Consider the following 14,344-nt stretch of genomic DNA (forward strand, 5'->3'; position numbering starts at 1 on the left):
CATCATTTTATTTTGGTTCAAAGAAATAAAACATTTGTTTGAACCAAAAAAAGAAGGTGCTACTTATACCTGAGTTGTGGCACAAGAACCTTAGTAAACGTGGCCAATTTTCATCTCACAAATGAGAAAATCACATAACTTGCTATTAAGTATTCAACTTCAATATGAAGACAAGAGTTTCATTTTCTTATATTGGACTGTATTGTTCTACTTTATTTACTTACATTCTGTTGTATTTTTGTATGGGATTTACTTACATTGTGTTATATTTTTGTATTGGATTTACTTACATTGTGTTATATTTTTGTATTGGATTTACTTACTTTACATTTTCTTGTATTTTCAATACAGGATTATTATGGGAGTGACGATAGCTCTGAATTTAAGATGTTTAACTCTTCAAATTACAATAAACAGGATCTGATCTTTAAGGACTCTACCAATAAGATTGTCCCTGTCAATGAGCAGAGAACCTATGAACAATGGCTAGGTAGAAATTACATTGAATCTATAGAGGGATTACAGTGCATTTCTAGTGGAGGTAAGAAATCTGTGTAATGTACTCTTGATATACAAAATTAAATATGCTGTGTTTAACCATCGGATGTGCAGAGATGGCTATTCATGTCCATCCATGGTGTGTGATGCCTGGACTGACCAAGGTGGTGTAAATGGAACTTACTGTGCCATAGTGATGCAATGAGCTCCCATATGGCCAAAACACTGAAGTACCTATCTGAGATTTATATATGTTCAGCACAGTAGCGCTCTGGCCAATTGGGAAAGTCCTGCAACATAACTGACTATGATGAAGTAAATGACACCCACATAGCTGTGGTCAGTCGGGGCATTACAGTCCACAATAGACTATTTTACAGACAGAACCCATTTATGTGAATAGCCCCCATCTATTGGATATCTTTCATGGATCTCACAATTGTATCTTACATTAACGAGTTTATAATAAAGCTATTTTCAAACCACATTAAAATTAATTGGATACATGATAAAAATGGCATCATTTCATTATTTTCCTTCTTTCTCCTACAGCTATAACTCCAGTCAACGCCGTCTTATTGCTAATTAGCAACATCCTACTAATTAAGTTTTATGCATAATTACCAACTACAGAGTCTTCGAGATGCCTTTGGAAATTGCAGTGCTGTAAACATGGAGATTTTTTTGTTCTGCTGAAAATGCAAAAGTCTATAGCTGCTGAATGTATTTCTGTTCTATGTGTACCTGTCTTGTAAGCAACCCTGCCCCTTGGTCATCACACTTGAATTCTGTAAAACCTGGTTCCAAAACATCAAACAGAAATTCACTATTTATTACATTACCGTTTCCATTTGGCAGGTATAGGTTTACAAATATAAATGCATATATACCTTCATTGTCTTCAAATGACATTGACAACGACATCAGTGACTTTTTAAGTATACAACGGGCCGGGTTCATCTCACTGCCGTTCTGGAAGGTGGAATTACTGCCTGCAACATAAAGTAACAAGTACCTGGCGTTGTCAAACTCAAAAATAAAAAAAAAATTATAAAAGCCGAAAATGGTTTAAATAATAAAAAAAAGGAAGGCAACCTTACCATTTTTAGATCCTTCCCTCCAACACCAGTAGCCTGTTCATTTTCTAAACAACACAATAAAGACCCCAGCATGACCACATTGTGTGAATATACCCTTACCGTTGTATTTTTTCCTCTAAATGTGTGTTATATTAAAGAATAAAAGTCAAATTCTCTATTTGTTTGTAATATTGCAGTTAATATGATTATGTGAGAAATTGATATCAGTGTTTTGGGTGAATTTTTGCAGTAATGAAATGCATTGCCACTTATTCAGAATGTGTTGTTCCTCAGGATGTACTATTAAAATGCTATATTTTTATGCATAATTTAATGTATTCCCATGTCATCATCATTTTCTATCTGGCAAGTCCTTCCTAATAAAATAAGCTGTAATGCTAAATATGTAATGATGACCATACACATTAACTTTGTGGTGGCTGTGATGAACTAACCCACCATCAATAAGTTATCGGTTTCCATAGGATAGGCCATCAATATCAGATCTGCCAGGGTTCGACACCCAAAACCCATACAGGTCCTCAGTACTGAGGCAGCGCAAGAGATATGTGCTGCTCATTTGTTGTACATACTGTAGTGGCAACTGTAGATGCCGCAGCACCGGCTTTTTGAACCTGATACTATCCAGTATCCCTTCTCAGTGTTTACAGCTCATTGCATAGGATTCAGACAATTTCTGCTGTCTAGCTGCAGTGGCCAGGATGATGACATCTGTCCCTATTCCCGACCCCTCTATCCTCCTCCATTCTTTTTACTGTGATAATAAGGCAGTCTGTCAACTCTGCATAATACTGTCATCTGCTGAGCTCTGGTAATGGCTAGAACCGTGCTTGATCAGTCCCTCTGTCATCTCTATATCTAAATTCAGACATACCAATAGTTAGGCATAACAAGCACACTGTTCATTGGGAGCACTGGCATAACTTTTATACTACATAGGCCATACCTCCCAACCGTCCCGGATTCTATGGGACAGTCCCGGATTCTGGGTTGTGTCCCGCAGTCCCAGTCAGTGGGAGGTATGTCCCGGATTCAACTCCTCTGTGTCCGGAGAGAACACAGATGAGACAGCCCCCGCCTCACTACTGTTCCCCTACCTACTCCAGCTTCAGGAGCTGTAATCGCGATGTGATGTCACTCACATTGTGTCTGCAGCTCCCTGAACACTGCGGGACAAGGTACATGAGATAGAGCAGCAAGGGAGTGAGGAGAGGTGAGTATCAGTGTATATTATTTTAAATGCTGACAGATGAAGAGGGACATTAAAATGTGGATATAGATGGACGCGGTACAATGTACTGTGGAGGCAAATGAAAGGGACATTAAACTGTGGGGGCATATACAGGGGGACATTAAACTGTGGGGGCATATACAGGGGACATTAAACTTGGGGGGCATATGAGGGGGACATTAAACTTTGGGGGTAGATAGAGGACATTAAACTTTGGGGGCAGATGAAGAAGGACATTAAACTGGGGGCAACTGGAGGGGGACATTAAAATCGGGGGGTAGCTGAGGAGAACATTTAAATGGGAACAACTGGAGGAGGACATTAAACTGTTGCAGCTAATGTCTCCCTCTAGTTGCCCGCACAGTTTAATGTCCCCCACCAGTTGTCCCCCTCAATTTGCTGAGGCATGCTATACGCACTACGTATTTTGTCCTTCTTTCTGTCCTTTGAAAGTTGGGAGGAATGACATAGGCTAAGCCTGCAACACCTTTCTGGGAAACCCATGTAAATATTGTGTACAGTTTATGCATCAATGTGACACTGAGCTGCAGTCTTTTTTCGTTGAGGGAGGCTATACTAAAGTGATTCTTCCCATGGGAGCTACATTACTACAAGCCAGTAAATTCCTCATATCGATTCATTGTTAAAAATTCTCATTTGCAAAAACAGAACAATATGACAGTGATTATATTTCTATTACTAATGAACTTTTCACTACAGACATCTTTAATATTTTCTAGAAAAAGGGTGAAATAGCAAATGAGTAACCTGAAAGTACTGGGTCAGAAGGCAAAACTGTATTCTGTTTTTATAGTACTGGTCTCCTGCACAGGCTCCATATAGTTCCATATATGTAGTATTGTGAATTATGCTCTCCATGGTTAGCTTCTATTAAAGGGAGTCTCTCGTTTGCTTTAGTGATTTTTAACTAAGCATATATTTACTTAGCCTTTAGAAAGGCTATTCCAGACATATCTTTTATTCATTATTCCTCCCAGCCGTTTTTGAATTAGCTCACTTTTATTGATATGCTAATTAGCCTCCACGGGGCACCCGAAAGTGTGGTGCTCTCTGAGCACTGTGCGATCTGTGTAAACAGGGGGAAGTGAGTGCAGGGAAGGCTGATGAGTCATCATCCGCAGCAGCCTCCCTGCTCTCACCTCCCCCCTGTTTACACACATCACACAGTGCTCAGAGAGCATCATAGAAACTTTTGGGTGTACCATAGAGGCTGATTAGCATATCAATAACAGAGGGCTAATTCAAAAATGGCTGAGAGGATTAATGAACTAAAGTATGCCTGGAACAGCCTTTCTAAAGGCTATGCCAATATATGCTTAGTTAAAAATCACTAGAGCCAATGAGAGACTCCCTTTAGGCTGCGTTCACACAGAGTTATTTGGTCAGTAATCCGCCTCAAAATCCTCCTCCAAAAAACGCCTCACCATACAGTCCTATGTAACCTGCATTTTTTTTTCCGCTAGCAGAAAAAAAGAAGCAATATGTCCATTCTTCAGGCGTTTTCCACCTGAAAATTTGATTCAAGTCAATGGGAGGTGGAAAAACCGCCTGGCGTTTTTTCTGAGGCGTTTCCTGAGGCGGTTTTTGAGGCATTTTTGGCACAAACCGCCTCAAAAAATGCAAGGTGGATTTTCTGCCTCCCATTGACTTGCATTGATTTTTTTCAGGCGGAAAACGCTTCAAAAAAACACTTCAAAAAACGCCTCTGGAATTTTCCTGAGCGGATTTTTCCTGACCAAAAAACTCTGTGTGAATGCAGCCCTTAAGTGGAGACAGAGAGTGTTCCAATTTTAGATATTTACGACAAAAAATAGGTGTGAGTGCAACCTCTGGTATGTTCACCTTTCAGGAGAAAGGAGGTGTGGTGATCCCATATCACTGATTCCTATTTTTTATAGATTTCAATGGATAGGTTCATGTGCAACATCATCTAAATTGAAGTCTAGGCACTGGAAAGAGCCAAACTAGACCCTAGAGGACATACCTCACCTATCAGGCAATCATGGCATTTCTTGTGTATAAGCCATATATGCCTAAGAAGGGAATACTACTTTAGGCTAAGGCCCCACGTAGCAGCCCGCAGCAAAAAAAAAAAAAAAAAGCACTGTGGGAAAAACAGTGGCAGCAACGCATCACGTTTTTTCCCCGCAGAGCTTTTCACAGAAAGTCCCCAGAGGAGTGCTTCCATTATAGCTATAGGGTATCCGCCAGCGTTTCTGTAGGTATAATTGACATGCTGTGATTTCTAAAACCGTGACGGTATATACAGCCTTCACTCTGGCACATTATGCTTGGAATCCTAATGTTCTCATATCTCTATGATTGCTGACACATCCATGCATGGTTAATCATTGTATAATGCTGCTCAAAGGCAGATCTTTTCCAGGAAGGTGAAAGAAACAACTTGACCTGTTTATGCAAGGGAATGGCATTTTTATTTTGGGAAATATCTTACTCTGATAAGACATTTTGTGGCAGAGCAAAGGTTTATTCCTGAGACTGTTAACTCCTTCCATTTTGTGGATACAGTAATTGACTTACTTTATCAGTATATGAAAACACACAACTAGGCCAATACACTATAGTCCCTATGTATATAAAGAATCACGTGGTTTGTAATTGTAGACCTAGCCAAGTATATAGAAAAATAATCCAACATCACAATAAAAGTGCTGCAGTTTGAATGGATGGAGGCCGGAAATGCACCCCTGCCTATTCATTTCAATGGAGCTGCTGTAGGGTGATCCCAAAGAACTAAACAGAGTATATTTATGACCACTGCTTCCAATCAAGCGAGGGTGCAGAAAACCCCAATTCCTATGAACAGTGGGGTCCTGTGAATAGTGCCTAACTTCTCGTCATTGTAGTAACTATTTAAGTGCTTTGAGAAAACTCTTTAATTTTCTCTATTACCATTATATTAAGACAGTAAGGACAAAAGGGGTAATTAGGGAGAGACTGGTACAGGGACTTATTACACAATGCTCTGCTAAGAATTCTGAGTAAGAAATACAAGTAAGACCTATCAGTCTCTACATTACCCCTTTTGACCCATGTCAAGACCTCTCACACAGCCAACCAGTACCCAGCCATCCAGTAAGTACCCTACTTTGCACTGCACAGCAAAAACCTAGAAACAGCTGACTGCTGATGGGAACCTCTTCCTTTTGGATAAGTCATACTGGCTTGGCTACTATTCCCAAATTACGCCTTACACTAGGTTCACACCTGCGTTCTGGTCTCCGTTCTGTGGTTTCCGTCTTCTGCATGCAAGAAGACGGAAACCACAGACCGGGTCTGGCCATGAGCGGCGGTGAGCGTTTTAGGCCATTTTTTTTTTTTAATCCGGACACAGAGTACTGCATATCCGACTCTGTGTCCGGATTGAAAAACCCGGTTTCGCAGCGGAGAGCATAAAACGCTCACCGCCGCTTACGGCCGGACAGCTTTCTCACCCATTCAAATGAATGGGTGAGAAAGACTCCTACAGGTTTAGGTCTCCTGCTCTGTTTTATGCAGGAAACGGAAACCTGCATAACGGAGTGCCGGGCGCAGATGTGAACAAGCCCTTAAGGTTTCTTTGAGAACCAGGTATTAATCTATAAGAAGTACCTTCTAATAGTTGGCACTAGGAGCAAATCCTTATTTTTCACCAATGAAGACGGTAGGGAGGAATCCCTTGTATTATTGTATGTGTCCCTTAACTAGGGATTGTCACTGGTGTCCATTGGACTAAGTGAATAATCACTAAATGTAATGTGTTCCCTGCAGCAGCAACCACTTGCTCTGCAGTTCTCCTGGTAATTTGCTTTGGCATTAGAAGATTCCAATAGGACTCCTCAATCAACCTATTTCTGGGAGACCCACAACCTAAAAAGAGGTTGTTAAAACTGGACTTCTTTAGGGCCCATTTACATGAAAATTGTTCAATTTGTCATGATCGCAATTGCAGATCAAAGTACGGACACATGCATTTCTATGGACCCAGGAACACAACCACATTTTTTGTCTCTGTGTGACCATGTCATATACTAGGACTGCAAACTATGAAGCATGTCCTATTTTTGCCTACATTTGAAGCACAGACAATGTAGGGAATCATACAAGTATTTTTGTGGATTCGTGATTGCGGATAACATACTCACTTTTTTGCAGATAGTGTATCAGTGTTTACAGACAGTAAAAACCACTACAGTTGTGTGAAGGAGACCTGAGTGCAGAAATGTCAGCACACGCATTGAACATTGACAATTTATAGTCAATGTCCAATGTGGGGAACCGCTCAGGTAGATGCTTGGTAGCAGTGCAGGAAACAGGGACACAGAGAATGGGTTGCACACAAGTTCAGTGTTTATTTCACTTGAGGTGCATAAACTGCCTTTACAAAGGCACAAATAACCAAGACAAAAGCCTTCTCAGCTGAGAACTAACTATAACAGAAACTGTTCCCCGACTATACAGGAGCCTGGCTGCCAGACTCTTGCTCTGGAAACTTCAACGGGTAGCACAGTACCTGGTTTGTAGGTCCAGTTCACACAGGACCTCTCAGCTTCGTCAGTGTGGTGCCACAACTCCTAGTCCTCACACACAACCTAATATCAGGCCTTGATTAGTCAGCTGACCTCCCTGGTCTGGGTCTTTACCAAACACCCTTTAGCTGCCTAGCTGGAACATACCTGTCCTGCCAAACCACACCCTTCACTTTCTCACACCAGGTAGACTTCACAAGGAGGTGCATTGCAATAGGTACTATCTGCAAACATAACAGCACACATGACATTTGCCAAATTGGAGCTACTGCCACATAGGACCACATTAATCTGACAGAGGCCAAAAGACTCTAATTTTGGTATCTAGTGGGCCAGTATCCAGTATATGCTGGCATACTTTTTATTGCTCAGGAAAGCACTGCACTTTTCTAAAGGGCCTACATAAGAGAACCTATCCTGAATGGCATACTTCTCTCTTACAATGTCGGATGTATGCCACTGTAGGGTTATACAGTAGCATGATCAGAATCTCAAAATACGCTTCCTACATATAGACCAAATACAGATTGAACACACCCGGAGCCATAGTTCTAATATTTTAGTTTACATAGTTAGCAATTTTTATGAACGAACGTCACCGCAAACCAATTAAAAAACGAGGCAGCGCATACAAAGTGCAGCTTTAAGATGTAAGTGTTCACTGGAACTGCGACATCTGACTTCTATGGTCAAACACGCAACCCGAAACTACCTTAATACAAATTATGTAACATGATTTATGATGCTGTTATATTCCTGTGTGGCACAGAGCCCTGATACTTGATCTCTGTCAAGTATCAGGGCTTTCTACTTGTAAAACTGGCGTTCTCACTGTACACACAAATCGTTGATGTTAATCTGTTTTCCCTTAGTCCTAAGAGCAGCACACTATGGGGTATTTCTGCCCCTGTGCGCTGGTAGGACAGGCAGAATTTTTAATTTCATGTGTCCTTGTGTGTACCACATTGAGCATGGAGAAAAGAAAGAAGACCAAAGAACTGTCTGAGGACTTAAGAAGCAAAATTGTGAGGAAGCATGAGCAATCTCAAGGCTACACGTCCATCCCCAAAGACCTGAATGTTCCTGTGTCTACCGTGCGCAGTGTCATCAAGAAGTTAAAAGCCCATGGCACTGTGGCTAACCTCCCTAGATGTGGACGGAAAAGAAAAATTGACGAGAGATTTCAATGCAAGATTGTGCAGATGGTGGATAAAGAACCTCGACTAACAACCAAACAAGTTCAAGCTGCCCTGCAGTCCGAGGGTACAACAGTGTCAACCCGTACTATCCGTCGGCATCTGAATGAAAAGGGACTGTATGGTAGGATACCCAGGAAGACCCCACTTCTTACCCAGAGACATAAAAAAGCCAGGCTGGAGTTTGCCAAAAAAAAAAAAAACTTACCTGAGAAAGCCAAAAACGTTTTGGAAGAATGTTCTCTGGTCAGATGAGACAAAAGTAGAGCTTTTTGGGAAAAGGCATCAACATAGAGTTTACAGGAAAAAAAAGAGGCCTTCAAAGAAAAGAACACTGTCCCTACAGTCAAACATGGCGGAGGTTCCCTGATGTTTTAGGGTTGCTTTGCTGGCTCTGGCACTGGACTGCTTGACCGTGTGCATGGCATTATGAAGTCTGAAGACTACCAACAAATTTTGCAGCATAATGTAGGGCCCAGTGTGAGAAAGCTGGGTCTCCCTCAGAGGTCATGGGTCTTCCAGCAGGACAATGACCCAAAACACACTTCAAAAAGCACAAGAAAATGGTTTGAGAGAAAGCACTGGAGACTTCTAAAGTGGCCAGCAATGAGTCCAGACCTGAATCCCATAGAACACCTGTGGAGAGATCTCAAAATGGCAGTTTGGAGAAGGCCCCCTTCACATCTCAGGGACCTGGAGCAGTTTGCCAAAGAAGAATGGTCTAAAATTCCAGCAGAGCATTGTAAGAAACTCATTGATGGTTACCAGAAGCGGTTGTTCGCAGTTATTTTGTCTAAAGTTTGTGCTACCAAGTATTAGGCTGAGGGTGCCAATACTTTTGTCCGGCCCATTTTTGGAGTTTTGTGTAAAATGATCAATGATTTGACTTTTTTTTCATTCTCTGTTGTGTTTTTTCATTGCAAAATAAATGAAGATATTAATACCAAAGAGTTTGTGCTTGCAATCATTTTCTGGAAGAAAACGAACATTATCTGACAGAATTGCAGGGATATATATATATATATATATATATATATATATATATATATATATATTTCTCATATATATATATATATATATATATATATATATATATATGTATACACACACAATTTCTAAAAGTAACCGCTTCCACCCCATTGTGTTTATTTTTCATTCATTTATTTGGCTATGCCGTGGCTATCTCATTGTGCAATATCCAGTTGTCAGCAGAGGGAGCTTCTCGACTCTGACTACAAGACGGCTCCTGTTCTGCTCTTTATTTTCTTCCATCACAAAATGCTGACTCTTGGCCTAGTATATAGGAACACATTAATAACCCATTCATCACCGGTGTGTTTTTCATTGTTTCCGTACAGAACAGGGACAATCTGTGGCTCAGCTGCTCATTGGAGATTGTCTCTGCTGCTGATGCAGACAATGATGGGGATAAACGTGAGTGGATTGTCATCCTCTAAGGATCTCAGTGGTCTTCATTAGCACAATATATATGTGGTTTCCATGTAATTATTTTACACTCATTCAGATGTTCACCCTGGTTGCCCCCGCGTTGGTTTTGCGGTTCCTGTGGCATGGAACTCATGAATGGCAATGTAGAACAATGGAAAGCACTTAATTCAAGGACAAAGCTTGAGGGCAGAGCACGGACGGTGTTACCGAAGTGGAGATAATGGTCTGTTCTCGAGAATATTTACACACTGAAGGAGGTAGGCAAATGGATTTTAAAGGTGGGGGGGATCAAAAATATATGGTTACATACCATTGTACATACATACAAATGTAGCTTATTTGGAAATAGTTTTCTTTGCATGAAGATGGCGTTGATAACCAAATAATGAATGCGTCTCCTGTACATCAAATGCATAGCACGATGGCTGGGAGGCCCAGCATGCATATGGTTAAAACCTTCTGTCTGCACCTGCTGTGTGAACTTCAACGACCTCTAGTGGTCAAAGTATGGCATAATCTGTTTTAATCTGGTTATCCTGTAACACCCACCCCTCATAATGACAGATTATGTTTATTGTCTATTTTATCTATATAGAAAGATAGATAGATAGATAGATAGATAGATAGATTTCATAGGTTTTACTCTTTTAATGCAATAACAATTATTCTTTAATCCTGTTATAAATCAGAAGCTGTGACCTTTGTGACCTGGTTTATAGGACATATGGCAGCTAAGATGATTAGACATTGATGATAATAAAGAAAATGCTTAAGACTAAGGCCCCACAAAGCGGGCTGCGGCGAAAAAATGCTGTGGGAAAAAACACGGCGGCAAGGCATCACAGTTTTTCCCATAGTGCTTTTCACAGAAAGTCCGCAGAGGTTTCCTCTGTGGACTTTCTAATTTAATTACACCTTTAGGGAAACTGCCAGCGTTTCCATATGTATAATTGACATGGTGCGATTTCCAAAATTGCATGGGTTTTGGAAAACGCAGCATGTTTTATGTATGTATTTTTCCACAATCTGTAGATGGGATTTTGCAAGAAATGTAAAACGCTGCATTTTTTTCCGCCACGTGTGGCCCCAGCCTAAAGGGGTATTCTGCCAAATAACCATGTTGGTTGTTAGTGTTAGTTCTAAAAGCAAAACAGATTCTGCCTGTGCTAATCTGAAAAAAAAATTCTGTTATCTTATTATTTTACTGTGTTTTTTTTTAGTTTTTACCCAATATACAGTGTCACAGCCTGCATTGATCTGGAAAAATCTCTGTTATATAAGGGTTTTTCTGCACTGTGATGCTCACAATATACAGTGTGATGGTGTGTGCTCATCTGAAGAATATTCATTTCTTAAGCTTTTTTTTTTGTTGCTGCAGTCTTGCAGCTTGCGGTAATATAGTAAAAAAAAATTGTGTTATGTTAGGATTTTTTTAAATGTAGATTGTGAGCCCCATATAGGGATCACAATGTACTTCTTTTTTCTTTTCCTATCAGTATGTCTTTTGTAGAATGGGAGGAAATCCATGCAAACACGGGGAGAACATAGAAACTCCTTGCAGATGTAGTTCCTGGGGGAATTTGAACCCAGGACTCCAATGCTGCAAGGCTGCAGTGCTAAGCACTGAGCCACTGTGTTGCTCCTTGGATTTTTTGTGCTCTGTTCACCCTACACACAGTCTGATGGAGTGTGCTAATCTAAAAAAATATTTGTTTCTTAGGCTAAGGCCCCCTGTAGCGAGCCACAGCCAAAAAACACTAATGGAAAAACCACGGTGGAAATGCATTGCGTTTTTTCTCACAGCACCTTTCACAGAAAGTCTGCAGAGTCTCTTCTGTGGATTTTCTGCTTCAATTATACCTATAAGGAAAACGATAGGGTTTCCTTAGGTATAACTGACATGCTGCGATTTACAAAAATGTGACGGTTTATGAAATCGCAGCATGTCCGCTGCGGATATTTATCTGCAAAGTGTGGATGGGATTAGCCAGAATCAGATCAATTACAGGAGAAATAAAAAAATAAAAAAAAATAGATAGGACATGACCAATATTTTGATGGTCTTTGATAACAGACCAATAAAATAAGGGTTATGTGAACTGCCCACATAACAACAGACATCAGATGGCCAGTTTTCACTGTCATGTGAGTGTAGCCTTAGTGAGACAACTCAATGTTTATCTTGTAGGGGCCTAAATGAACCAATAAGTTTTTCTCACTCTCTCTTTTAAAAAATAATTTTTATTCATGTCAAAATAAAAACTGAAAGAATAAACCATGACTGCGTTTTAAACAGACTCTATATGAAGATAAAATTATTGTAACTCTTGGTTTACACTAGCGTTCTGGTTTCCGTCCTTCACTGGGGACCCAAAATACTGAAACCCTATCCGCTTAAAAAGCAGTTACCTGCAGAAACTATATATAGACTATATACAGTATAGACCAGGTTTCTGCCCGGTTTCCACATGCAGGACTTTTCTCTCCACCTATTTTAAGCGGAATGGAGTATGGAGTCTCATACTGAGACTTCAACGCTAGTGTGAACTTAACAAGTGGATAAAATGGGCCAGAATGCGCCAAAACTCAGTTCCGACATTATGACAAAATAACTGTCAGTGTTCCGGTATAAATATTATCACAATGCGGAACATAAAAAACCCATTTACTTACCACTCCTGGCTCCAGCAGGCCTTCGGGCCTACTTGGTGATGTCTCAGTTGTCACATGACCCAGCGTTAGGTCCTTATGCGTCGCAACACAAGCCCCTGCTCACGTGATGTCCGGAGTCCCGCTGTACTACATTGAAAATGGCCGACATGATCTGTTGGGAGTGCGCCGGAGCCAGGGAGAGTTAAGTAACAGTATTTTTTGTTACCTCCCCAGGCCCTGGGTCTCTGATTATTATACTCTGAGGTCTGAAAAGACACCAGAGTTTAATGATTGTTCATGGGTGTCCATAATGGGGTATAGAATACTGTATGCAAGGGCCACTTGGGGCATATAATACTGTGTGCAAGGGCCACTTGGGGCATATAATATTGTGTGCAAGGGCCACTTGGGGCATATAATACTTTGCTCAGGGGTCACTATTGGGCATAAATTAAATTAAAATACTTTATTTGAACATACTTTTAATACTTGCAGCCTGTTGCAGCAAAAGAAACCCCTCTTTGTTTCCTCACTAGTGATCACAAAATGCTTCTGGTTTATCTAAAACAGTACATACACATTAGATGCATACATTAGTATTATGTCCCAGAGTGGCCCCTGCACAAAGTATTATGCCACATAATACTGTGTGCAGGGGCCACTATGGGGCATAATACTTTGTGCAGGGGCCACTATGGGCATAATACTGTGTGCAGGGGCCACTATGGAGCATAATACTTTGTGCAGGGGCCACTATGGGCCCAATACTGTGTGTAGGGGACCACTATGGGGCATAATTTATACGAATATTGGGCATAATAGTGTGTGCAGTAATGCACGTGTCTGCGGGGGGCGGGGTTGCAGGGGGGGGGGGGGGGTTGTCGGGTGGAGGCATTATTCCAGAGTTCCCCCGAAAAATGTTTTCCAGTTTAAGCACTGAATTTAGCGTAACTCTTAAAATTTTTATGTTGCTGCTCAGAACTAAGCAACACTGTAACAATTATTGTAATACTAGACATTCTGTCAAACAGAGATGCTGTCTAGAGAGAATATTTTATAATATGTAGTCATTAGATCTGACGGAATCCGTACTGCAAGCAATGTCATATTAAATGTTCTTGTTTAACTACTAAATTAAGGATGCTGCTATGATACGCTAACATTTATCACACACTTCTCTGCATCACTGTCTGTCAGTACAAAGTAGAGGAGGTCCTTCAGTTTGTAAAAGGACATAGAATAGGATTGAATCCATATTGATACCTGAGAGTCCTAGTACAGACAGCAGCATCCTGGATCCATATAAATCATATCCAAGCATGTATGATGCAGGACAACAGGGCAGGGCATACTCACATATGTATTAGTGTAATAGAGCTCCTAATAGTAATAATGCTCAACCAGCATGCCCCTTTAGTAATATTATCTCCCCCATAGTAGTCTCAACATTTATAATGCCCCTAAGCAGGGCCGGCTCCAAGTTTGTGTGGGCTCTTGGGCAACGGAGTCCCAGTGGGCCTCTTTTGGAGTAATGCATGCACAATGCAGCAAAAATCCCAATCAAAATTGGGTGTTTTTGCTGAGGGAGACCTACGGGAGTGGAGTGTAATACAGTCCATTCCATACAAGTAGATACAACCTGTTCAGACATGGGAAAGTAAAGCGGAA

The 14,344-nt window shown here is 40.8% G+C and overlaps 1 protein-coding gene across 1 annotated transcript in view; it reads left to right on the forward strand.

Annotated features, from left to right (window-relative positions):
* The window catches only part of MELTF (melanotransferrin), a 58,296-nt gene extending 56,430 nt beyond the window's left edge, over positions 1-1,866 (forward strand). The window contains exons 15-16 of the mRNA XM_075268637.1: positions 352-541; positions 1,051-1,866. Of these exons, the coding sequence (XP_075124738.1) occupies positions 352-541; positions 1,051-1,118 (258 nt within the window). The 3' untranslated portion in view covers positions 1,119-1,866. The remainder of the gene's footprint in view (positions 1-351; positions 542-1,050) is intronic.
* The last annotated feature ends 12,478 nt before the right edge of the window (positions 1,867-14,344 follow it).

Source organism: Leptodactylus fuscus, chromosome 3 (genome assembly GCF_031893055.1).
Source record: "Leptodactylus fuscus isolate aLepFus1 chromosome 3, aLepFus1.hap2, whole genome shotgun sequence".
Classification (NCBI taxonomy): Eukaryota; Metazoa; Chordata; class Amphibia; order Anura; family Leptodactylidae; genus Leptodactylus; species Leptodactylus fuscus.